Source organism: Mustela erminea, chromosome X, assembly GCF_009829155.1.
Source record: "Mustela erminea isolate mMusErm1 chromosome X, mMusErm1.Pri, whole genome shotgun sequence".
NCBI classification, from domain to species: domain Eukaryota; kingdom Metazoa; phylum Chordata; class Mammalia; order Carnivora; family Mustelidae; genus Mustela; species Mustela erminea.
In genome coordinates, this window is record NC_045635.1 from 89,683,950 (window position 1) to 89,710,126 (window position 26,177).

Below are 26,177 nucleotides of genomic sequence, written 5' to 3' on the forward strand. Positions count from 1 at the left end.
GGTCCATGCCTTGTCCCCAAGGGGACGCTAGCAAGCCAATCCTTCAGTTCACTCTAGAGTTTTCCACAAACGTTAAAGAATAAAAGTTTTCTCATGACAATGCGAAGGCCCTGGCTGGTCTTCTCTCAACCCCATTCTGTGTAGTCAGCACCAGTGGATGGTGGGTTTGGCTTTCGAGAGGGGGCCTCCCGCGCCTTCAGGGGACAGATAGGGCAAAGGCTGTCCCCTCCCGTGTCTTCCGGGGACAGATGGGGCAAGGGCTGAAGCAGCGAGGCATCTGTGGCCGCATTCAGAGGCCGGCCCCCTCCCCACCTCTACTCTGTAGTCTTATGTAACATAAAGGACAAACCGGACCAACTTGGTAAATAAATGAACACAGTCAAAGGATTAGCCTGAAGGGATAAGGGACCAATTGATACCCCAAAGCCGGTTAGGCCCTTCAGCACACAAGTGTGTGTGTGTACGTATACATCGCTACACTAAGATAGAGATCTAGCCCTATGGGTTTATATACGCATGTATGGCTATATAGAAAAACTATGCCAACACTAACCAAACAGAACTTTGTAAGCGGTCATCCCAAAGCCGTAATCCCACACTGGGCTGTGCACAAAGCCATGCATTAGACCATATTAACCAACAGAAGGCTGACTTGGCTCAATCTCTCCTATCTGTGGCCCTGCCCTGGCCAGGCAGGGGAGAAGAGAGAGGTTGCCTCTGCTCAAAACACAAGTGGCTTCTTCATAGGAACAGTCGTTGTCAGGTGAAGCTGCTGAAGATGTCCATGGAAATGAAAAACAAAAAGCAACAACAACAAAAACAGACCCCTTATGCTTTCTGGAGTAAACTGGCGTCACATCTCACACTACATTTCTCCTTCGCCAGTTGCAGCTAAGTTGCCCAGGCCCTGGGAGCCCCCAGGGCACGGTGGCAGGAGAGGCTCACTGGCGGGGGGTGACGAGGCCCCATGCAACTCAGCCTCCAGAGACCTGCTCTTTGTCAGGGGTCTGTCACTGGAGTGGACCCAGGTGGCCATGTCCTCAGGACATCTCTTGGCACCAGCTATGCTAGGTGTAAAGTTCTCCACGTGAGATGACGCTTGGGGAACCAAAAACAAACTGGAAAGAACTAGGTAGAACAAGTTTAGTGGCTCTGCCCACCCTAAGGACAGAGCCACTTACACCGCAGAACCACCGGGGGCCTCAGGCGCCTGCGGGGTGTCGGGAACTGGCTCCTCGGGGCTCAGACGAGACTGGAACTTCTCCAGCTGCTCTGGGCTCGCCAGGGTCTTCAAGAGGGTGTTCTCACGCTCCAGCTGGGAGTTCTTCTCCACCAGCTCTCGGATCTGCTCCTTCAGGATCTCCACCTCCTCTCTGACAGCATACATCAGATGATTCTTCACCAGATCCTGCCATGGGGAGGGAATCACAACAAAACCGTCCACTAGCCGTCACAGGCCCTCTGTGGCACCATCACCCGGCCATCTGGGTGTCCCCTGGGCCACACTGCACCGCAGCCTCCCCTCAGCATGCTGGTCCCCTGAAGCGCTTCGGCCGCCCCCAGGAGAACTGCACGATTGAGCCATGCCTGAGCTGGAAGCCCAGCTTTGAGCTGCACGGGATCCCCTTCTGCAAGTTTCTAGGGACTTCCAAAGCTGGCCTCTTAGAGGAGGCCTCTGTAGGCTGGCTGCTGGTGGTTGGCTCTAGCCCCACTGCCACCTAAGGTCCTGTCGCCAGTACACCACGCAGGGAGGACCTGCGGGCCACCGCATCGTCTGTCCGCTGTGCACCTCTCCCCAGGAGAGCCGAACTGCCTCTTCGGGGTGACCCAGCACACAGAGCTGGGGTGGCACCTGCAGTGCAGTCGGGTGCAACAGGATGCTGGCCCCGGGGGAAGGTGCCAGGACGGGCACATCTGCTCTGGATCTGAGGACCGTGCCAGGGGCAGGGAGCTGTGTCCCTGGAGAAGCAGTCACTAAGGGCTGGATGCCCCAAGCCCCTGCAGCCCTGTAGGCTGCTCGGTGGAGTCTGACCTCTACCTGGTGAGGAGAGGGAGAAGGGGTGGGGTGCTTTGCTTCCTGTTTCCTCCTGACTCCTGACCCCAACCCCGCTCTGCAGAGGCACTGCAGTGCGCTTGCATCCAATGAGCTCTGGCCCACGCCAAATGCGGGCTGCAGACAAAATGCAAGTGTCTCAGCTCTCTGCCCTGCGCCCGCCTGGGGCGAGCTGGAGCCTGCAGCAAACACCAGGAGGAAGAGAGGAGACAGTCCACCAGGGCAGACTGCAAATGCCCTAAAAAGGTGGCCCTCTGACGGGGGCTACCTAGGGCCTCCAAGGAGAGGGGAAGCAGGCTGTTGCCTTCCTCAGGCTCTTGGCAAACGGCTTTTGCACCCACCCCCCCAGTCCTGCCCCGAGTTACATAAACAGCAGCTAGGTCCGGGGATGGGGATGACGCAGGGATGCCACTCACCATGGCCTGCTCGATTTTGTTGTCTATGGCCACCACGCTGGCTCCAGAGGCACTGCCGAGACAAAAAGCAAAGCGACCGCGTTACCCACTTGGTTCCACTCTGAGCACCTGGCAGCTGTGACCAAAGTCCTCCATCTGCCCCGGTTCTTCCTCTCTCCCGCCTCCCTGGCCCGGAGTCCCGGGCACTTTGTCCCCCAGGACCCCGGGGGAAGCGGCACCTCTCCAGCTGGGCTGGCTCCCCGCCGCAGCCGCCCAGAGCTCCGCGTGGAGCCGCGCGCGGGTCCCGGAGCGCACGGGCCAACGGGGCCTGCTTGGCCGGCCGGAGCGACAGGCAAACAATGGGGGCGCGCGGCGCAGGGAGGCCCCCCCATCCCCGCTGGAGGCCCATCCCGGCGCCGGCCCAGAAGGGTCCCAGGCGGACCTACCGCACCCCGAAGCTAGCTAGGAATTCCTTCTCGGCTCGGAAGCTTCCGGCCTGCTCCCCGGCAGCGCAAGGCGCGCGGCCAGCCCCCTGCCCAGCCCGGCCCCGCCGCCCCTCTGCCTGCCGCTGCCTCTGCCTCGGGCTGCGGCAGCTTCTTCTCAAGGCGCAGCGGCCGCAGGGACGCTCCGACGGCGGCTCCCAGCGCGGCGGTGACCCCCCCTTGCGTCCCCTACCCCCGCCCCTTCCCAGGATGCTGCACCGCAGGGAACGGGGATCGGCGGCGCACGGCTCGCTCGGAGATCCCGCTCGCAGCCCAGCCCCCGCCGGCGCCTCGGCTCCGGGGGAGCCGTGGCCAGTGGTTTACCTGTTATCCAGCTTAACGGAAACCACATCCCCTCCAAGCAGGGAAGAGAAGAAGGAGATGTTGAAATTGTGCAGCTGATAGACCGCCACCTCCATGGGGGTCTGATACATTTCGGCATTCATGGCTCGGGCGGCTGCGGAGCTCTGGCGGGGCTGGGCGGGCTGGGCGGGCTGGGCGGCTGCCGGCTGCGGGCGCGCTGCACGGGGCTGGGCTCTGCAAGGCGAGCCTGGGGGCTACGTGGGGGGCGAAGGCTGCCGATCGGACCCGAAGGCAGGCAGACTCTTCAGAGTTGAAAGGAAGTGACTCCAGGGGTGTCACCTAGTGTGTCACAAACTCCACAGCCGCCAGTCCAACCCAGACTCGGAGATATTTCGGAGCCTGCTTCTTTATATAGGAGGAGCCGGCTGCGTCACATGGCGTCAGGGGCCATGCAAATGAGTCCTGTACCGGGCTTTGCGGTCCAGTTAAACCACATCCCCTCCCTGAACCGTAGGCTAGGACTGTAAACAGTTCAGCACTTTCCTGTGCCAACTGGCATCTCCAAAGAGGGCTCTGGAGATTGGTAAAAACCAAACTGGAACGGATTCTTCCAGAAGTAAGTACGGGTGCCCTAACCAGAGCAAAGAGCGTTCAGTAAAGGGGAGCACTGGTTTTCAAAGCTCTTCTTCAGGTGTCAGCCGGCATATCCCCCATGGCTTTGCAATGCCAACTGCAAACCACACGCCCTGGATACCCACCCGCACCGTCAGGAGGCTCACCTACTTCCCGCCGCCTGCCTTCTCTTCTGCAAACATACTTTGTCTCCTGCATGTCCCATCACCCAGCCAGCTGGCCCGCTGGTGTGCCCCCAAACCCAGAAACTATGCACTGACCCCCTCCTTTGGATGTACCCTTCTGTATGCTGACACATGCATAGATCTGTGACATGGCCGGGACAAGAGAGTGTCCCAAGAACTCAGATGAGTGGGAAGTATGTACGAGGGGGAAGCTGGGGGCCAGGTGGGAGACAGAAGAGGTGGGGGGGGGGAAGCAGGGAATGAGGGCTGGAATGACCACAAGACACCAACCCCCTTTCCTTTAGTCTCCACACCCTACTCTGCAGAGAAAATGCATTGAAGATTATCCCGAATTTCATGTCCGTATTGTTAAAAACAAGATCTTGTCACTTTCCTATACAGAGCAAATGAAAACAAAACTACAAAACAAGGCCAACTTACAAATCATCCCAGGAAAACATTTCCTTGGTGAAGGGTCCAGCCATTGGTAGGGTTAAGAGGCTACTTCAGGAGCACACCGATTCCGGGTTACAAGGAAAATGAGGTGATTGTGGCCTACTCAGAGTTATGTATGTTTCCATCAAAATACATTTTACTTCTTTTCAGCCTGGAGCTTAAAAAATAAAAGGGGGCAGAGGTTTGAGGTGCTTTGCTCCTACTCGGTCCTAAGTGAGGCCACCTGGTGGACAGAGGCGGCATTGCAGCCAGAGGGAGCAGCGCAGCCTGAAGAAGGAACAGGTGATGATGCAACCGCAAGTATTATTTACACCAACTCAGGGCCATAAGGAGAACATTGGGTTCCACCACACATACAATAGTCTGGATGAAGCTAGGGCCAGTGCCCATGAATCAGTCTATGATTCAGGCTGTGGTCCAAAGAAATACCCTCATGCAATCATGCTACTGGAAAAGTACTAGGACCTCTTATCAGCAAAGAAGGTAATTATTATTTGCCTCAGGATATTTCTCCTAACCAGGTGCCTGGCACCGACACCCTGGCCGAGGCCCCAGTTAGGCCCAGTCTTAAGGCCTTGCTTTTCTCCAGGCGGCCGGTGCACTTATGCCAAGGAACAGCCCATATGGGCCACCATGATGCAGGGCTCCCACTGGGTCGCACAGGTGGTAACAAATGCACGGGGCCAGTCTCTGGGCAAAGCCAAGCAAACCTATCTCAGCAGCCCAGGCTGGTGTTTTTCTTCACCCTGGGTGAGGTAGGAGACCCTCCCAATCTCAGGATATTATGTTGCCTTTGGGTCACAAGCTCTCCCAACAAGGTGTTTATTTGCACACAGCTGTGTGTAGTAGGCAGAACAAAGGGCAGACTCTATTTATAGGTCATCGAGAACATTAGCTGAGGAGAAAAAAAAAGGTTTCTTAAATCAGCAGCTTAATTGATACTGGAATTGCCTGATAAAGTAATCTGCCCTCTGTGCCACACAGAGCTTTCTTGGCCCCGGGAAGTCTCTCAGACTTGCCACTGGCTAGTAAATCTGTCTTAAACTTGCTCCCCACCCCGAAGATTCCAAGGGAGATGATGAAAAGAAAAAGAGGGAGATGAATAAGCTGGGTTGGTGGAAGAAAAACCACCCCCCAGGGAGACAAGGCATAGGACAAGTCGTAGCTCCTTCCAGGGGGACTCCCTTATATGGAGGCAGAGGCAGAGAAATCAAGGTAGTTTGGGAAGGAAAAGGAAAAGAAGTAAAGTTTGTAAGCAAGGCTGTGTTTGAATTGTAACTTAATGATACTTCAATTCCAAATAAGTGTATGAAGGAACACCTGGGTGGCTTGGTCGGTTAAACTTGTGACTCTTGGTTTCAGCTCAGGTCATGATCCCAGGGTCGTGAGACTGAGCTCCATGTTGAGCCCCATGGGCTCCACCGCACTAAGTGCAGAGTCTGCTGGAGCTTCTCTCCCTCCCCCTCTGTCCCCACCACCCATTCATGCATGCACACATTCTCTCTAAAAATAAATAAATAATTTTTTCTAAAAAAAAAGCTGAGTTTAAGAGCCACTGACAGTCATGGCTACCAGTAAGTGAGCGTCAGCTATAGGCCAGACATTTGTGCCAGCCACAACACAAAGCCTGTGGTGTAGGCACTGTCACCATCATTTTACAGATGAAGAAACCAAGGGTCTGAGAGGCTACCTTGCCCAAGAAAGCACAGCTAATACCTTATAGAGCTGGGACTCCAATCCAGAGACCAAGTTTGTTCCTACCACACTTAGTAGTGGGGTAGGGGTTAGGCGTGTTGAGTAAGTAAATTAATGCGGGGGGGGGGTGCTGGGTTGGAGGTGCCAGAAAGGTGGTGAGGAGGAAGCAAGGATGAAGGGCAGGACAAGTGGTCCAGAGGGCGGCTCTAAGTTGGGTCAGCACAGCCAGCTTTTCTGACACTCGTGGCAGGGGACAGCAGCATCGGGGACCAGAAGCATAACCAAAGTGTCCGAGTGAACCTTATAGGGGGGCTGGGCTCACCCACATCATTTCAAAAGGCAGCCCCACAGTCCTCAAAGAAAGCTCGCTCTGTCTAGGAAATAGGAGCTATTAATCCAACCGGGTGGCTCCCACAGTGGAAATATGTAGCCCTGGGGTAGACGAGATCCCAAATAAGGGAAGTAGTCTGAGAATAATAATCATAGTCCAGTCAAACCTCCTGTTCCTAGGGCCCCACTGACTGGTATCCTTAATGCCCCCCCTCCCCCGGCACCTCGAGTATTCCTGCTGTGCTCAGCATTTAGGAGAATGAAGCAACCGCAAGAAAACAAGCTCCTTTCGGGGATGTAGTTTTAAAAAACAGCTTCGGCAAGGGATGTCCCAGGTTCAGCCCACACTCAGTCGATCTCTCATTCCCTCTACACGTCATGTTTGCCAGCTGCCAGCAAAGTGAGGCATGATCACCTTGAGGCCTTAGGATCCACCATTAGCAAAGGAAATGATGGCTGGATCCCAGAGCTCGCTAAGGCAAGACAATGCACCTAGAAGTCCCTGAAGAGGGATTTTTCAGACAAGGGCTGGGAGGAGGGGGAGAGAGGCAGGAGGAGGAGGAATCTGAAAGGTTTTCTGCTTAACCCCTGGCACACTAGAAAATTCCTCTGCCCAGAAAATCTGCGCCAAACCTTGCAGCAAGCAAGTGCAAGTTAGTGCTGTACAAGATATCTATGTTCTGATCTAACTTTTCTGAGTGAAGTGCGGATCCACGGGGCTCTCTGTGTCCCTATGTCGTGTGGAGGTGAGCCCCATGCAGGAAACAGTGGGCTAGGGATTCGACAGCCTAGCAACCCTGTGTGAATGCATCCTGATTCCCTCTCTTCCACCCTACACCCAACATCCTGGGCTGGACCCAGAGCCAGCCTAGTGACAGCACCCGAGGCTGACAAGCCAGGTCCTTCGCTGGCCCTCAGGTCTGGCCCTCCGGCCATGGGATGCTGCAATGAAACAGACACGGCCACCCCACCCTCTCTCAGGGGCGACCTTCTAGATGCAGGGTGGCCATCACGAGGACAGGGCCACCTTCCTCCGTTTTAGGAGGACCTGGACACGGACTTGTTTGAGCTGGAAGAAGTGTCTCAGCATTCTTACAGGTCTGGTCTGTTCCCGCTCAAAAAGCCAGACTCTCTAAGACAAGAGTGCTTCCTACTCGGGGTTCCCACGGGAAGGCGGGACAGAGACTGGGCAGTCTGGGTAGCAGAACTCGTGGGCCCGATCTCAGCACCCCGCTGAGAGGTGGGGAGCAGACTAGGGGTGGGTGCGTGCGGTAGGGCTGGGGGGGGTGGCGGTGAGGGGGAACATCTCACTTCCCTTTTTGTCACACTTGAAGCATTGTGTACCACGCAGCCCAAAGGAAACTCTTTATAGGCAAGTCTTCCTTATTTTCTATGGGGAATGTTCCGCCCAAAGATTTTGCCGACGTTGCCAGCGAAACACAGGGTCTTGTGTCAGGAGAAGCGGAAAAAGACACGGTGTGAGAGGTGCAGGACAAGCCACAAAGCAAACACAGGGGTAGGAGCTGGAAAAGGACATCAGAAAGGATATTAAGCACTGGAGCGTTAGCACAGTTAATGGGACGGCTGAAAACAGCCCTCCCCACTGACTCCTCCACCCCGGCCCCCTTCCGGCTGAAGCTCTGTCTACCTCTAATTACTTACTTGTCCCTTTTTCTGAAGAGGCTGGGGGAATAAGGAGGCTGAAATGCCATCGCTTAATTTGTCCTTGCTTCTGTCTTATCTTCTCTCTTCCCCTCTGGTTCCCCTCCAGTGTGGAAGACCAGAGACAGGAAGGCCACTGCCTCTTACATCGTTCCTCTGGCTTCATGGAAAATCCCCAAAGTCCAGAAGGAGGGAAGCAAGAAGGAAAGACGGTGACAGAGAAAGTGCCTTGTCCTCTGTGGGTCATGTGAACTGCCCCGCATGGCCAAGGCCCAGAACCCCCGACTCTGGGGGGCAGGAAAACGGGGAGGAGGATGTGGACACAGATGCGGAAGGCGATGGTGGGAGGGACCCCGAGGAGAACCCCCGTGGAGAAGGCCGCTGTCTTGGAGAAGCAGCTCCAACAACCGATTTGGGCCAAACCCTGACACCAAATGACGACAGGAGCAATGAATCGTGCCTTTCAGCTCTCTCGCCGACAGGGTCCCATGCAAGCTTCACAAACAATCTCCGAGTGACGCGAGGGATGACAGGCAGAACCAAACCCCATTCTGACAGGGCAGTCCGTCCCCTCCCCCTCATTCGGAGAGGTTCAAAAGTGCTCTTGTCCCAACCATCTTTGTCACCCCAGCTTTGGTGGCGAACCGTGAAGGGGAGGGCGTTTGTCCTGGTGTCTCAGCGAGACTGAAAGTCTTGGCAACATGACCCATGAATGCTGTTTAGTTCAGTGGCTCTTAAATCTCATGAACCTTGTGTCAGTATTATGCCCGTCTCCCTTCACTTTATGCCTTGCAACTGGGCAAGTTCACCTCCAGACTTTTTCCAAGCTCTTTTCTCATTTTCCACCCTCCACACTTACCCAGCTCCTGGCCAGAAACAGATATTCCTGAGGAAGAGACTGCAAAATTCACCTCGGTGAATGGGATCGCCTCCTCCTCCTCCTGCCTCTCTACATTGTCCTGATCATTCAAGTTGGTTCAACTCGATTCAGTTCAAGATTGACTGAATGCCTATTCAAAGTGCAAGGCCTGTATCAGGGAAACTGAACCAAGCAAACCAACCAACTGGTAGTACAAGTCAAAAATTGTGCTTCCTTCCAGAATATTCTGGAAGGAATATTCAGGGTTTGGTCTCAGCGAAATATTTGCTTCAGGGGGAAAAAGCCCAGGGCTCGGGGAGGGAGGAGGGGAATGGTAGCTCGGGGTTCGGGATGGTGGCACCCCTGCCATCCCTGGGCATCCCTTCATTCCTCAGAATTGGCTCTGCTTTTTATCTCCCCACCCTGGCCTTTAGCCCATGCTCATCTCGATGGGGATAACAGAGAAGCCACAAAGCTTGAAGTGTCTATGGAGTTCTGTGGGACTGGAGACTCCTCTGACATTGTGGCCCACAGGCAGTCTCCCTCTGATCCTCTTCCTGAAAGCTCAGGGTTTGTGAACTGAGGGGTTTGTAAACCTTGTTTGCAAACAAAGCATAGATCTTCACTCTCTGAGAGGGATGTCCATGTTTCGGGTTGGGGTCACCTCTACCTGCCAACCTCTCGGCCTTCCTTCCTTGGCTGGCTCCTCCTGGTCTTAACCTTCGTTCCACTTCACCCTCCCAGACCTGCACCATCTTCAGGCAGGCCAACGGCCTCCCCTGGCCCAAGAACGGTCTTGTTCCCACCCTCTGGGAATCCCAGCCCACGGCAGCAGCCTGCCCAGGGGCAGGGAAAGCACGCCGCAAGAACATGGCCACTCTTCCTGTTTGCACCAGCCCTCCACCAGCCCAGCTGAGCCAGGGAGAACTGGCAGGGCCTCTCCCCATCCCTTCTGCTCTGTGCAGCAGCCCCAAGAGCTAAAATTCCAAGCCATTTTTTCCCCTGGCAGTTGCCAGGGTTACTTCGAGTGGTATGTGAAGGACTTGGGGCTATTGGCAATGCTTAGAAGACAAGAACCAGGAGGATCTTGTTGGGGCCGTGGGGCCAGCAGACAAGAGGCCCATGAAGAGGCCAAGGTGGAGCACCCGGCTCCACTGTGGGCCCTGCTAGAGAATGGGTGACCTTTGTAGTGATACAGGTTTCCTGGGGAACAACAGGGCAATAATAATGCCAGCCTCTTTAGGCGCTTGGGCTCATTATAAGCCTCCCCGGCCTCTCGAATTGTATGCCCCAGGCCCTCGCTTACCTCACAGCAGAGCTATTCACCAAGGGCTCACTTGAGGTAGCTCCTTGATCCTCTGTGGTGGGCCCCTCTGACTGGTGAAGAGGGGCTCTGCTGATTGCAAAGGGCCTCCCGCTCTCCAGCCACCTCCCACCCCCATCCCGGAGCTTCCCGGGTGGAAAGAAGGCAGCCTAGCCGGGGTGACGGCAGGGGCAGGAGGACATGGGGGACACACTACCGGGCCGAAGAGAAAAGAAGAAGAGACACGAGGCAAGCTCCTCCCTGGGCAGCCTCCCCCGCCACCACCCCCAGCCACGGGAACAGTGTCAGGGAACTCAGAGGATTCTTGGGAGCATCCAGGAAAGCCTCCTGGCCTGGTCTGAGAGTCGCTGACAAGGAATACACATACCTCCTCGGGAGGAAAGAGAAGCACAGGCGCACACACACATGTATGCAAACTCTCTCAGCTTCTCACCATGTCCCATTCACAGAGACAGGCGGGAGCAGAGCATCTCGCCTATCCTCCCTCTTTGCCTCCCTGTCTCCACGGCTCTCTCACTGTTGCCAGCTTCTTCCTGACCAGAAAGAAGTAGAAAGGCAACAGGACACGGCAAGATGGCAAGGCAGGACGCGCTAGACCAAGCCAGAGGATAAAAGACATAGCCCTTGTTCTCTCCGCCATCCAGAGCTGGCCGTACAAGAGGCAGGTATCACAGGCGGGGGGTGGCGGACGAGCTCCAGCCTCACACTGCACACCAGGAACAGGAAGCCCTAGTGCCGCTGGGCCCACGGGTTTCACAGATGTCAATCACACATGAAAATAAAAGAGAAATAAAAAAATCAAGCACTACGTGTACACAAGCATATGAACGCCTAAGAAATGGCTCTCCTGGGCTCCCCAGGAGGGCAGTTTTAACTAGAGCCAGCCCCATCCTAGATGCCTTGTGGGACTGGCTACCCGAGAAGTGGGATTTGAAGGGCACTGAGAAAAAGTCCTCTCAGTACAAGCTATTTGCCTGGCCGGACTACTGTAGTGCCTACAAACGTCACCGTCCTAGTTAGACTCCCGAGTTTTCTAACGATCATCCCGGGACCTCTTTATAATTTGAAGAATTAGGAACGCTTTTTTCCCCTCCACGCCAAAGTCCTAGGAAAAGGCCACTGTCTGCCACTATCACTAACACTCAAGGAGGAACTCAATTTTCATATTACTTTCAACAGAGTGGTCAGTGGTCAGACCAGCACCAGAAGGCCAGTGGGCACACAGCAGGGAGACCTTGCTGGTGGGTTTCAGAGGGAAAGAAATGGGTCCCCATGAGGTTCTCAATATCAGGATCACCTGGGGCAGCTTGTGAAGAATCCGGATGTCCTGGGCTCCAGCCCTGGAATACCCAGTGGGAAGCTGTATGGCGTGGGGAGGGTGTTTTCAGATGGGTTGAAAGCAGCTCTTCTGTCCCTGGTCCCTGAAACTGCTTTTGGGAACCACTGGCCTAAAGGTAACAGCTAACACAGGGTCTACCCAAAGAGTCCCCAGAGTGTCAGGGTCACCAAGACCTACTTTGGGTGATACACTGCGATGGGGTTCGGCATATTCCAGGCCGCCTGTCTGTTGGCCTTTCACTCCTGAAAACTTTATCAGAACACAGATGAGGGCTGTTAGGCTAACCCGAACGTGCTCTGATTTGTAAATCAGTCTCTGGTAAATTCTGTCTGTGAGGGGGACCAGATTGCTTCTGAGTCCCTTCACGGCTATTGGTGGGAACTGTGAGCCTCAGAGGCTGGGGGTGCGGCGGGTGGGCATCCCAGGGCGGGGAGAAGAACCTCGGGGAGAGGGAGAAAAGAGGGAAGGGCTGATGTTTGTCCAACAGCACAGTTCGGTCAATTAGCCCAGCCCTGCCTCCCCTCTACAAAAGCCAGCTCTCTGCCTGCCTTGTGGTTGTCACCACCAGGTCAAATGTGGGTCCATTCGTTCCCAGGTTGGCTGGAGGAGTGTGACTCATCGCCCCCGTCAGGAGCCTGCTGGGGCTGACTGCAGAGTCACCGGGATCTCTGCAAACATGCTCATCCCCACCCTGATCCCAACCTCAGCTCCCCTGGCCCTGCCGTCCTCACCCCTCCTATGGCTTTCGAGCTCCTCCCTGGCAAGAAGGCTGCCCCCACTGCCCGCTGACTCCCCTCTCCCAAGGGAGGGCAGAAGGGGAATTCGATGCTCTCTGCAGCACGCATCCGGCCTGTGTTTTGGTATTTTATTTTATTTTTATGTTTCATTTACACTGCCTGCTAGGTTTGGGGCTTAAATAAACAAAGGCCTGGACTTCCTGGTCCCGGTCAGCAACAGAATGACCCTTTTAACCTCTTCTCTTGCTCCCTGAGATGGGCAGGGCAGGGGGGTGGGGTTGGAAGAGAAAGATATTTTGGGTCCAAAGCCTGGAAATGCTTAGTGCCAGTTTAAAACACCACCCCCACCCCGGCCCTTCTCGACAACATGAATGTTTAGTCCCGAAGCCACCTTACCAAGTACAGACTTGTTTTTAAAGGCCACGGCAGCAATGTTAAGGGTAAAGCACAAAAATGGAAAATTCAGAGTATTTGTATTGATTTTTTGGAGAAAAAATAATCTACCTTCGGACATCTCTGTCCCACCAAGCCAAGACAGAAGGGCCCAGGTCTTTGAGGGCGGAGCAGCTCTACGTGCCCGTGGACTGGGCAGAGCGCGGCGGGCCTGCCTGAGGAAAGGCTCCCTGCCAAAGCTCATACACCTTAAAAAATAAGAGGAACACTGGCCCTTATGTCCTGGGATAGAGTTCTCACAGCAAAGTAACGAATCCTGGTCAACAGTTCTGACATCCTGTTATTTGCTAAAACTAATAATACTGTGAAGTTTGTTGACAGACTTGCAGAAGAGCTAAAGTAAATATGGAAACTGAGGAATGGCCAAGTATAGACGGTTACTAGCTCAGGAGCTGAGAAGGGAGTTTTGCAGATGGTCCTTGGGCATCTTGGGGCACTGGGGCCCAAACACGGTTGGGAGATAATCTGGAGGCATCAGTGATGTCACCTGGTGATTTCTTTCCAACAGTAGGCTGCTGCGATAATGGGCTTGGCCCATGGAGCTGGCTCCTGCGCGCTTAGATGGAGAATAATGGTAAGAATTGAGAGGGACTGCCCTAGTGCACACGCCAGGGGAGGTACTCCTTGAGAAACATAGCTTTAGCACCCATTTGAAATGAACTTGGTCAAGCAGGAAGAAACTACATCAGGAGGCCAGAGCTTTTTCCACCTGGGCCACTAGCCAGCTGGCAGAGTTCTCAGGAGGCTCTAACCCCGTCCCCTGAGCCCTGCTGCCAGCTCCTTATTCATGAAATGGGAATGATGCTTCCCTTCCTAACATATATGCCACACAAGGTGGCTATGTGGACAGACATCCCAAAGTCTGGAAACAGAGAAAATATCATCGTATTACTTTTTGAAGACTGATGATGTTTTGACTACAATATGTACATATATTTGCTGTGGTTCCAGACTTGGTGGACATCCTGTAGGTGGCACAGCTGTGTTCTTTGGGAAGTAAGGAGGGCCATGTGAATGTGACATGCTCCATGATGAGTAAGGGTCCCGGTCCCCAAACACTGCTGGCACAATGGCTCACTAGGTGAGCAGCCCTATCAATGCTATTTCCAAGTCTGGCATTTTGAACTTTTTGTTTGGTTTCAAGTTTTGTTTCCACAGTGTCACAAGTCACTGGTACTACTTATGGGGATGGGGATAGCGTGAGGGACTGATGTGAAAGCAGAATCAACACTTAAATTCAGCCCCTTGGGGCACCTGAGGGGCTCAGTCTGTTAAACATCTGCCTTTGGCTGGGGCCATGATCCCAGTGTCCTGGGATCGAGTTCCACATCAGGCTCCCTGTTCAGTAGGGAGCCTGCTTCTCCCTCTGCCTCTCCCCTATCCCCCGCTCGTGCACACTCTCTCTCTCTCACTCTCTTTCTATCTCAAACAAACAAATAAAATATAAAAAAAATTCATTCTCTTGAAGGTCTTCTGCCATCTGCCCCTGTACTCAGGATGTGTAACTTGCAGAACGTTCTGGCCTCGAGGGCCTCTTTGATGGCACAAGCACAGTTAGTAATCAGCAGGGCCTCTAGTCTTTCAAGCAGGACTGAAAGCACAGCCAGATAAGATCATGACCGGAAGTGGGCAATGCACAAGTTCCCCAGTGAGCATGGATTGGCTTCCTAGACTAGAATACGAGCTCTGCGGGGATAGGGGCTTATCTTATTCATCACTGTACCCCCATAGTCTGGACCTGTGCCTGCCACACAGTCTCAATATGGTAAATATGTGCTTAATAAATAAGTAAAAGGTTTGGGCAAGGGTTAGAACTTTGCTAACAGGGAGGAAGGGGAACCCTCTTGCATTGTTGGTGGGAATGCAAATGGGAGCAGCCACTCTGGAAAACAGTATGGAGGTTCCTCAAAAAGTTAAAAATAGAACTACCCTATGAGCCACCAATTGCACTACTAGGATACAAATGTAGTGATCCGAAGGGGCACTTGCACCCGAATGTTTATAAGCAGCAATGTCCACAAGAGCCAAACCGTGGAAAGAAATAAGATGTCCATCAACAGATGAATGGATAAAGAAGTTGTGGTATATATACAAGGGAATACTATGCAGCCATCAAAAAATGAAATCTTGCATTTGCAACGACATGGATGGAACTACAGGATATTATGCTAAGTGAAATAAGTCAATTAGAGAATGACAATTATCATATGATCTCACTGATGCATAGAATTTAAGAAACAAAACAGGATCATAGGGGAAGAGAGGAAAAAATACAACAAGATAAAGTCAGACAGGGGGACAAACCATAAGAGACTCTTAACCTCAGGAAAAAAACGAGGGTTGATGGAGGGAAGGGGAGTGGAGGGATTGGGTAACAGGGTGATGGACATTAAGGAGGGAGTGTGATGTTATGAGCGCAGGGTATTTTATAAGACTGATGAATCACTGACCTCTACCTCTGAAACCAGGAATACACTATCTGTTAATTAACTGAATTTAAATTTAAAAATTAAAAAAAAATAACTTTGATAATGGCCCCTGTGGGGAAGAACTATAAGGACAAATTCACGAATTTGCCTTCTGTTAACACTTGAATTTGGGGACAATCACTGAGAATCATTCTGCAGTTAAAAACATGAAAAGACTAGTGAAAATCAAACATACTTGGGAGACCCAATGCAAACACAATTTAATTGAGTCAGTGGCCACTAATGACCTGGAACCAAGGCTCGACCTCTTCAATAAGAGGGATAATTCACCCGTGTGTGTGCTCCTGGTTCTCCAATAACGCTGGGCCTTTGGTCTGTTTCATCTTTAGCTGGAGGGGCTGGGTCGGCTAGGAAGAGGGCACCCACAGGGAGCAGCGGAGGGTGATGAAGCCTGGGAGCAGGGCAGCCAGGTCTCAGTTGGCAGCAACATCAAAGAGGGATTTGGGGCTAGCAGGCCTGATTCTGAGCAAGTGACAGGCATAAAACTGGAACATTGTGTGTGTCGGGGGGGGGGGAGACCAAAAAACCCCCAAAACCCATCCTGACCAAAAACATCCCGATACCCATCAAGATAAAGCAAATTCTCACTGTTCATGTCACCACTGAGTGTGAAGGGTTGAGGATCCCTGTTAAAATGAAAAGTCTCCCTCAGAAGAAGAACTGTTCAGTTTTTCTCAGGGCAGGAACACGATGGCCTGCCTAGCATGGTCCAGATAGTGGGGGGCTCCTGGGAGACCTGCCCCAGGCTGGCTCAGTAGAGACAGGTGGGGTGATGCCTAGGCAGGGCCTCATAATGGGTCTCGGCTTGCTGGTGGCCTTGGGTTCTCAGGGGGGAACAGGCAAATGTGCCCACATATTCCTGGGCTTGCTGTCAAAGTGACCAAAGTGCCTGAGCGGGCAGCTCTAAGAGCAGCAGAGTTTAGGAGATGGTTTTAGAGTTTAGGAGATGGTTTTAGAGTTTAGGAGATGGTTTTCTCCTGCTCTTCTCGGGAACCAGCTCTCATGAAGCTGTGAGGAGCAGGGCTCACGGGGGACATTTATCTTCAGTGCTCCCATCCTGGGGATCTCGTTGGCTTGCTCAGCAAAGCAGCCTCCCTGGGCCTACCCTCCTCACGTTCCACTTACTCATTTATAAGTTGGCAGAGGTGACAAATGGACTCCCAGGAAGGCCCTGTGGCCGCTAAGGGGTTGCTGGGTTCCCCCTCCCCTGGGCTCATTTCTTTTTACCGAGGGCCTTCCGTTAACCCAGAGGAATGAGTCCAGCAGGGGATGAGCCAGGCAGAAAGGCAAGTTGCTGGGGGAGCTCTCCTTGGTCATTTTCCACCACTGTCTGCTGGCTCTGGCGGCAGGCACAGCCCTCACACCAGGGCTCTCCAGGGCAGCCCTCGCCCCTCAGGACACCTTCTTGCTCTTGTAAAACCCTGGCAAAACCTTAGCCCTGCAACCCCGCTCTAGCGTGACCAGGTGATGGCCAACTGCCTCACACCAGGCAAAGCCGGGCCCACGGGAGGGAGGCCGGGGAGTAGGGCCAGGCAGCCCCCTACCACCCCCCGTGGCCTTGTTGTGAGGCGCTGACAGCTGGGAGAGGACCTGAAACCAGTTAGCCCAGGGCTCCCAGCCAGCAATGTATTTTCATCTTGTTTTGACTGGGACTGTCCTCCCCTGTGTAAACACGTCCATGTCAGGGGGAAGAAAATGTAGAACGGCTTAAAATAGGTGGGTGGAATGCATCCCACCCATGAATCACCAGCACGGGGAATGCCCTGCAGGTGGGCCTCGCTTTAAGCAAACCTGACATGGGAAAGCCTTGACTCAACAAGCGGGGGCAGCGATGGACAGCTGTTAGGTCTTGACCTATCACCGGGAGATCTCAAAGCCACATCTGGTACAAATAAAAACAACAGTAGCTCCCGTGTACTGATAGCTTCGCAAGGCTCTGTGCGAAGAGCATTATACATACATTAGCCTTTGGAACCTTGTCAACAGTTGGGATCCTTGATAGGAGGGGACAGGTATCATATTATCATTAGGCCCATTCTGTGGATGAAGAAACAGAGGCCCAGGGATGTTCCATAACTTGCCCAGGGTCACCCAGCTAGTAAGCGGCAGAGGCCAGTGTGAACCCCTGGTGTGTGATTCTAAAGTTTCAGGCCCTCTTGAGCTAGGCGTTTTGCTTTGTTTTGAGATTTTCAGGCTGAGCTGCCTTCTAGGCATGAAATATTCCTTCCCAGTGAACCCTCTGCATCACAGCTGCAGGGGAACTGGAAACCTTATCGGGATCAGGATGGGGAGCCCTAGGGTGGGCACTGGTCCTTTCCACGGGTTAAAGGATCCCCACTGCAGTCCCCTGGGGAGGGTATTACCCCCCTCCCCCAGCATGTCAGGATGGGAGAGATGTGCCTTTCAACTCAGGGACTGGCAGACTGTTTAAGGGCAACCGCTTGACTGGTCTCAGGGAAGGCCCCTCAGAAACTGCGACAAAGTCCAAATTGTTCAGACACCCGGCTGGGGAAGGGACAAAAGACTCAGTATAATCTAGTACAAGGAAAGAGCAAATGTAAACATGTATTTTGAAACAAAATGTCATGGATCATGCTGTCCATGCAAGGCTGGCCCCCAGGGCCCAACTGTGAAGTAGGAGTCTGCCTCCAGAAACTTCCTACTTCCTTTTTCAGGTACCTTCTTCCTCCTGCCTGTCCCCTCAGGCGACCTATGCCCTCCCACTGCTGGGATTTTTGTTGGGCCCATTACTACCATCTGGGGTGCCCTACCCTCCCTAGCAGTGCCCACTTTAAGGGAGACTCTCAGTCTCCCTCCCCCAAATCCAATGTACCTGGTTTGGGGACCAATCCTAGAGGACAAATCAGAGAAATGTATTTGTGTCAATGGCAAGTAATGGCCTAACAGGTTTCCCTCAGCCAGATCACAGGGGCTTTAACCCACAGATTTTGGTAAGTAGTATTTTAGGCATGGGTGTGGTGTGAGGGCAGGGGGGAGAGCAAGCTCTGGGGGGGAGATGACCGTGGGAAGGGGGAGATTGTTTTTCAGGGCTCTTCGAATCTTGCCACATGCTACTCTGACTATAGGTAAGGTTGGCTCTACAGAGAAGGATAAATACCATGTCTTTAAACTCATGCTGTATTCCTTCCAGAACATGGTGGAGAGAGCACTGGAATAGTAATCAGGAGACCTGGGTTCTGGCCCGGTTTTGCCCCTGGCTACCAGAACAACCTTGGAAAAGTCCTGTAACCATTCAGGGCCCCAGTTTCCCCACACATAAAATGAGAGGATCGGGGCTGCAAATTGATACTTACTCCGGTGCTTATTTGGTGAATGATACCCCTATTTAGACTGGGAGCTCCATGAAACCATATGCCAATGGTCTGTAACAGTGTCTGGCCCATAGTAATGCTCAAGAAGTGCAGTGATGGAAGGAAGGAAGGAAGGAAGGAAGGAACTGAATGAATGAATGGCAAAAGTGCCTTCTGAGGTTGCTGCCAGTTCAAATAGTCCCTCAGCCTCGACCTCAACAGATGCAGCTATGGGTCTGGGGGGAGAGGCCCAGGCCAAAGGCTGGGTGAAGCCTTCAGGCCCTCGTGCTCCCGACCATGGGGTGCAGGGGCAGCCTCTGGGACCATAGGTAGCGGGCAAGAGCTTCCCTGAGGCTGAGGAAGCCGAGGAGGCCTCCAGGATGCTGGATGGGAGGGCCGTAAGGGCTATAGGAAGGGCAGGGTCGGTCAGGAGGAGTTAGGAGAGTAACTTTTACACAGTTTTCTGTAAAACGGGAAGCTGTGATAACAGAGACCTGTTGGGTGTCTGGGCCGAGGTAGGAAAAGTGCCGAGTTGCATGGTGACTCAAGGTCAGGAGCTGGAATGGGGCCCGGAGCTCTCAGGCCTCCGCTCACCCCCATGGGACTGCCCCTGGCTCCAGGCCAGGTCCCTGAATAGCTCCCCCCCAACCCGCCCCTCCACAATTCCAGCTTCTGAAGCCAACCTGCTTCCTTGTCCAGCTGCCTGCTGCCCTTCCCCTCCGTCAGGGCCACATGGAATCCTCCCCCAGCCTCCCTCCAAGGACTCCAGGGCAGTCACCCATCAGAGCTTTCAGAGGCCCACTTCTGGGCAGACCTGCCTCCCCTTCTCAAGGCTGCAAGCATTCACGCTCCGACGCAACTCCTCCCCTTACGCAAATAGGGGAGATTTGCCAGCATAGCCTTCCCTCCCCTCCCTTCCGAACAGACCCCCTGCTTCCACCCCTCCACTCCATGACCAGGGCCCTCTCCCAGGAACACTCAGGCGTAATTCAGAGGCATTGAGATTTTCTCCTATGGTCCCACCCTGTCCTCCAGCACCCTTCACATTTTAACAGGGGCCACAGTTTCAGTTCAACAGAATGAATCGTTAAGAGTGACATTTCAGGTACTAGCGAGCAGAGTGAGAGGTATTTATGGGGCAGGGGGCCCTTCCCAGAATTCCTGAGATAATGCTAAGGAGGTGGTTACCTCCACACTCAGCTCTGAATGCTCATCAGGCCAATTTTGGCCTTGCTTTCCTAAGGAGTTGGGAGACGGAAGTTCTGGTTCCATCACTGCTGTTAAAACTGTCTGTGTGACCTTGGGCAAGTCGCGTAATCTCTCTTGATTCTTGGTTTCTTCATCTGTCAAATGGGAGTCATGACCCCATGCCCTACCCTCCTTGCCAAAGCTGTTATGAAAATGAAAGGGGGGGGGAGAGAGAGTATGAGGAGGGAAAGAGAAAGAGAGTGAGCTTTTTAAATGGCAAGGTCCTGGATAGATATCAGGAATTATTATGTCTCCCTTCGGCTGTGCTGGAAGGACCCATACAGGTTGCACGGTATTGCCCTCCTTACAAAAAAACGCCTCCTTACAAAAAAAACTCCGGCACCTTTCCTCTCTCCTGTCCTGTGTCTCCTCCAGGCTTTGGCCCTTAGCCAGGGCTGGTCTCCTGTGCACCTCCACTCTGCTTTGAGAACATCTCCTGCCCTGCCCCTGTCCCCTTCACCACCCCTCATGTTATCCACGGGCCTTTGTTTACCATCCAAGAGTCTCTAGCCATTCTCCCTCCCTCTCCGGTCACGGTCATGGCCATTGGTGTGCCGAATGACCGCTCTTTCAGCCCTGACCTCAGGCCATCCCCATCAAAAGCTTTGAGGAGGATGCACTCAGGGTTGGGGGGTTGGGGGTGATAGTGATTGAACTTGACAGTTTGCTACAGGGGGCGAACACAGTGCAGAACATCCAGCATCTGCTCAAGAAACAAACCATTGTTCGGTTACATGTGTGTTGGGCAGGGGGCGGGGGGAGATTTGGGGGTGGAGCCTGCTCTGGGACCCCTGAAATCTTGCACCTAGGCAACTGTCTGCTCCACCTGTAGTTTGCCAGGCTCTGCCCACCTGCTCTTCCCGCCCACCTTCCCCTTCAATTCTCAACCCTGACCATGGCCTGGGCTCTTTTATCTCCAGGACCTGCACACTTGAATGTGTTCTTGGGCCTCCCTGGCCTCATGCCACAGAGCTTCTCTGGTGACCCCACCTTTCTCCCAGGGACAAGAGGCTGGGAGCGGTTTGGGGCACCCTCTGAATTCCCCAGCATAAGCAATCCGCTCCCTCTGAAGGACCTCACCCATGAGTCTCTTTACCTGAGAAAATCTGGGTTTCCCTTCCCAGGATGAGGGGCCCCAGAGCCTTTCCTAGAGCCTAGAGAGTGACGCCCACCACAGATGTAGTAGCTCTGCTCCTGTACTTGGCCATAGCAGTCCCCTGGGCTAGAATGTCCCTCGGTCTGGCAAATACCAGAAAGGAGGTTTCTCCCCAGGTTGTGGGGGCAAAGCCCTCGCTTTCCCCCTAAATTCTCCCTCAGGGCTTCATTTCAACCCACCCTTCCCCAAAAGAGGAAATCAGAAGCAAAAGGTGACCTTGCCAGGCCTTGCCAGGGACTGAATGCAGGCCCGCAAGGCATGGCTTCATTCTGTTGGCCCTCGACACCCGCCTCCCTCCCTCGGCCTGCTGCTGGGCCCCTGGCATTGGAAGGCAAGTCCGGGGAAGGTGGGACTCTCTGGAGGCCACTGAGAAGGCTGGTCCTATAGCAAGGATGGGGGGGGGGGCATCTCAAAGGCCCAAAGGTGAAGCAGCTGAAGCAGGGCAGGCCTCTGAGGTAAGCGAAGGAAGAGGGGAGTCCCCCAGAGCAGAGTCCCCAGAGCAGAGTCGAGGTCTTTGGTGGCAGTGGGAGACCAGTAAGAAAGATCATGAATCCTCACATTTGTTAAACCAATGATGGAAAGAATAATGATGCTAATAGGTACTGCTTATTGAGAGTTTATTATGTACCAGGCACTGTGCCAAGCACATTTCATGCATTATTTCATTTATTTCTTGCTATGTGTTTTTTTTTGTTTTTTTTTTTTTTAAGCAGATGACACAGAGGGAATAGCAGCTCAGAGAGGTTTTGACCAGCTCGGTGTCACACACCTAGAGCTGGGATCTAAGGATCTCGTTGACTTTGGAACCCACACTCTTTACCCCTGAGCCAGCACTCACTGCTCCTGCCCCAAGCCTGGGCCTGCTGGGCAAAGGGCCCACCAGGTACTCTCCAGTGTGGCTGGGCTTCCCAATGCCCCACTTTTTCCTCTCCAAGAAACTAATAATTTCAAGCAGGGATTCATTTAAGAGCATCCAATGGATGGGACAGGGGCCACACAAGAGGACAGTGTTCTGAATCCGGAAAGAGACCATCTTGTGTTCTGGGCTCTGCCAAGAAACAAACTGTCACATGGCCCCAGGCAGGTTGAATCCTCTTTTAGGCTCCTAGTTTCCATACCTGCTCAGACTTTATCTCTGTTGCCAGGCAGAGATCAGTCATGCGTAAAATCTAAAGGGTATCAAATTCTTCGGGATGGGCCCCTAACTGCCCTGTCCTCCATGGAAGAAGTCCTGCTGGTTTGAAAGTGTTCCAACTCCCCCACTGTCCACTTGGGGCTTACCCTGTGGTACCCTGAACATGGGTTCTGGAGCCACTCATACCTCCATGCCAGGAGATGGCTCCTTACCCACCAAGCCCTCTTTACCTGAACATACATCAGCACCCCTTCCTATCACTACCTTGAGATGACCTTGACTTGCCTTTTCCTCCTCTTCTTCCTCTCCTTCCCACCCACCCCCACTACTGCTCTGGAAACTCCATCCTTCTTTCCTCCTGGCAAATACATCTGATGCACACCAGCTGGCTTCCTCCTTGAATGCACAATCCTCCCCTTTGGCCTACTTGGCATCTTCTGGACTCTTTTTGTTGTGTTTTGTTTTCTTACATATTCAGAGAGATGGAAGGAGCCTTGAGGACCAGTTAGTTCCATTCCCACTATTATGGGGGAGGACTGTGAAATTTGGATAGGGCAAATGACTTGCCCAGGGTGATACAGCTAGGTAAGAGGCAGAGCCAATAATTCATCTGTCTGATTTGGGGGCCACTACTCCCACTCTCCTTGTCCTTTAGGTAAGGCCTTGGCCCACTAGACCACCAACCACCACTTCCCTCTCCATCTCTAAATGTCACACCACTCCTGATTGCTTTCCATGTGTATATCTAGGTTTCCCAACAGAAAAGTAGTCTAGAGGGGCAGGAAGCCAACTAATTCCTCGTACTTGAATGAGGGACAAAGCAGGGAAATGACCTGCTAAGGCATACAGCTCATTAGTGGTAGACCTAGGACCAGGATCTGGGCCTCCTAGTCTCCACTCAGGGCCATTTCTAGACATCATAATGCACCTCTGTTGCTCTCCCATTTCCCCCCTTCTGGCTGCTACTGAAATGTTTCATTCTTGCCTCTTCCTCTCTTATCTCCTCCTCTTTCCCAACCTCAGCCTTTTTCACAAACCTGCAGGATTTCAGAGCCAGAAGGGACCTCGGGGATCATTTGGTTCCACCCATCACTTAACAGAGAAGAGGACTGACAACAGAAGATGGGAAGTCATTGGCTTGAAATTAGACAGCCAATTAGTGACCCAGCTGGGGGCAGGCCCAGGTCCCCAACTCCAAGTGCAGTGCTCTGACAGCCATCCTCTTCCCTCCTGAGCTTGATTGTCTAGAGTCCTTCTTCCTTGAAGATTCACCCCCGGCCCCTGCCCTCCAGGTCCAGCAAGATCTGAGAGTGTTTGGGCCCAGGGTCTGAGAGTGCTTGGGCCCAGGGTCCTTCAGTGTCCCTGGTGAAAGGCGGAAGGAACAGAGGCCAGGAACCACTCCTATTCTCCCACATCCCACCCCAGGAGGCCCCCGCCTGGCCTTGCCGAGAGTGGTGACTATCAAGTATGTGTTGACATAAAGCCATAGCCTCTCGGATTCTCGGTTCATGGCCTAGACGGTGGCGTCAAAGCCCGAGCCGGCTGCAAAACGAGGTCAGTTCACTGTCCTTCCAATGGAAAAATCTTGTAAAATCAATAGCACTTATAACGTCAACAGACCCGGAGACCTTTCCTCTGTTTGTTTTTTCCTCCTGAGCTGCTCTTTCTCACCCACCCTGCTGTGAAGGCATAGACGACGAAGGAATCTGCCAAGTGAAGCCAGGAATCTCTGAAGGCCAGCTCCCACATCCCAGAGCCCCTGAACCTCAGGGAGAGAGGGGGCATGTTGAGGTCTGAATGGCTTGTGAAGACACCCCTCCTCCCCATTCAAAGCCCTCCTGGCTCCCTTAGGAGATGCTCATCGGATCCAAGGCCCTCCCTGGCAACTGGATCCTGGTTGGGAATAACCAGAAGCTACTCAGAGCTCCAGTAGAGATTCGGGAAGCTCAGCCCTACCTTAGCTTTACCACACTGGGCCTTCGCTAAAGAAGAGAACAACTACAAAGCCAATTAGACAACACCATTGGGCCTTCCTACACTGGGAAGTGTCTGCGGCCCTCAGACTGGAGTGGATGTTGGCTCTTTTCCCAGACATCCTTCCCCCGCCTCCAGTGGGTGTACCCTACCGTCCCTCCATGCACACAGAGGGTGGCAGAACCCTGTGCTGTTATTTGCATGGTCACAAACAGACCCCTTCCTCCCGTCCCTAAACTGGTCCTACCACAGAGCCTCAAGTTCCTACTGTCAAATGCAGTCTTTTATATGGAAGTATTGTGAGTTTATTCCAACCTGGATTCGTCTGACAAATAGTTACCAAGCACCTGGTCTGTGTCAGACCCTGGTAGCTTCTAGCAACTGTGTTTTGTACTACTGAAGAAGGTTTTGCCTCACGAGTTCCCTTTGAGCATGGAGGACCAGAAGAGATAGCACATTTTTTGCTTCCAGATGAAGGAAGCTTGGGGATGAGATATGCAGGCGGGTCTTGAGAGTAAGTGTGTGCCAGGGCATGGATTTCTGGACACTGGGGACATCGATGCATGGGCACCTAGGGTGGCGAAGTGAGAGATGCCTCTTCCATACAAACTTGGAGAACAGAGGACAGACACACCCCAGAGAAGTTCCTGGGTGGCCGCAAGAGGCAGATGAAAGGACGACCACATGGCACAACCATGCCTTCTGCCTTCAGTCCCCAAACCTGGGCTCCTCCTTGCCTGTTGGCTTCCCAAGCAAGGCAAAGAACAAGACATTTTGGAAGAACTGGCTCTTTCTTTTCTGATATGTCCTCGGGGCACTATGTTGGGCTCCTTTGTTGGTCAAGATGTACCCAAGGCATTTAAAGACTACTGGGGGGCGCCCGGGTGGCTCAGTCATTAAGCATCTACCTTAGGCTCAGGTCATGATCCCAGCGTCCTGGGATGGAGCCCCGCATTGGGGCTCCTGGCTCCACGGGGAGCCTGCTTCTCCCTCTGCCTCCAGCTCTGCCTATTTGTGCTCTATCAAATGGATAAATAAAACCTTTAAAAAAATAGAAAATTAAAGACAACTAGGTACCTCTTTCAAAGGAAAGTTTTCTTGATTAAACACCCCACCTCCAACCACCCAATGCATGAACCAGGTTTCATAGCTCACCTTCTCCTAGGCAAGACCTTGGCCCTGTGCCTGCTTCCCCAACCCTGCCCTCTGGGTGATCTTGCTCAAGGATGCCAAGAGAGTCAGTGGCAGGGGTTGGGAGCAGAGCCCAGCTTTCCTGGATCCTGGCCTGGCACTTTTCTGCGACCAGACCCCGCAACCTCTCCCTCTCATCTCTTGCCCTTCGGGCTCTGTCCGCACCCTCTGGAGGCATGCACCCTGCACCCCCACTACCGTTCAGTGGATGAGATGTTTCTGCCCAACACCACTCAGCAGTCCAGTCATATGGGGCAGAGGGAATCTGGCAGTCCACTGCCACTGGGGCCAGGCCTGGTAGGGAGGGAAGGACCGGCCACTTTGCTGGTCTGAGATCTGCAGAGCTGGGTCCCTAAGCCACTCATTTTTTTTTTTTTAATCAGGGACCCTAAGTGCAGCCCTACCCTAACTTTGGCTTCCCGGAGCTAGGAACAGGTCACCGTGGGGCCCCCACTCCCAGGCTTGTTGCTATGACACATGGTTCTACAAGTGCTGAGCGGCATTGTAGGGGCCGGATGCAAACGGCACGCAGCAGGGTTGAGCTGTGAGCCAGTTGGCCAGCTGACATTTCAGGGTCCAAAGAGCTTGTGTGTACTGGACAAGCTGTTTATTGTGGTCTTGGCACTGCCCGGCCCTTCAGACAGCAACAAATGCTCCCAAACTGGGAAAGGAGAGGAAATAAGGAATCAGCCGTAGCCAAAGAAGACCTGGAATCTCTTCCCTCATACCATTTGCTCCCTGCAGCTGACGTGCGGCTGGTGCCAACCATCGGAAGTGCCCCTGTGAAG

At 53.4% G+C, this 26,177-nt stretch overlaps 1 protein-coding gene and 2 long non-coding RNA genes across 5 annotated transcripts in view; 1 reads left to right on the forward strand and 2 right to left on the reverse strand.

Annotated features, from left to right (window-relative positions):
* Positions 1 to 54: 54 nt before the first annotated feature.
* The window catches only part of TSC22D3 (TSC22 domain family member 3), a 62,687-nt gene continuing 36,564 nt past the window's right edge, over positions 55 to 26,177 (reverse strand). For 2 of the 3 annotated variants that reach the window (XM_032329662.1, XM_032329663.1), the window contains exons 3-4: positions 2,470 to 2,521; positions 55 to 1,408 (exon numbers count right to left, since the gene is read on the reverse strand). In XM_032329662.1, the coding sequence (XP_032185553.1) occupies positions 1,178 to 1,408; positions 2,470 to 2,521 (283 nt within the window). In that variant the 3' untranslated portion in view covers positions 55 to 1,177. Of the gene's footprint in view, positions 1,409 to 2,469; positions 2,522 to 3,254; positions 3,633 to 26,177 lie in introns of those variants that run through there. The other variant, XM_032329664.1, reaches the window with a different exon arrangement.
* Positions 3,735 to 9,808, forward strand: LOC116582205. The gene is made up of 3 exons (XR_004282415.1): positions 3,735 to 3,849; positions 4,637 to 4,768; positions 8,283 to 9,808. It is a non-coding gene; the product is annotated as an uncharacterized LOC116582205 (long non-coding RNA).
* Positions 7,622 to 8,283, reverse strand: LOC116582206. The gene is made up of 2 exons (XR_004282416.1): positions 8,174 to 8,283; positions 7,622 to 8,034 (listed from the first exon to the last, which is right to left on the reverse strand). It is a non-coding gene; the product is annotated as an uncharacterized LOC116582206 (long non-coding RNA).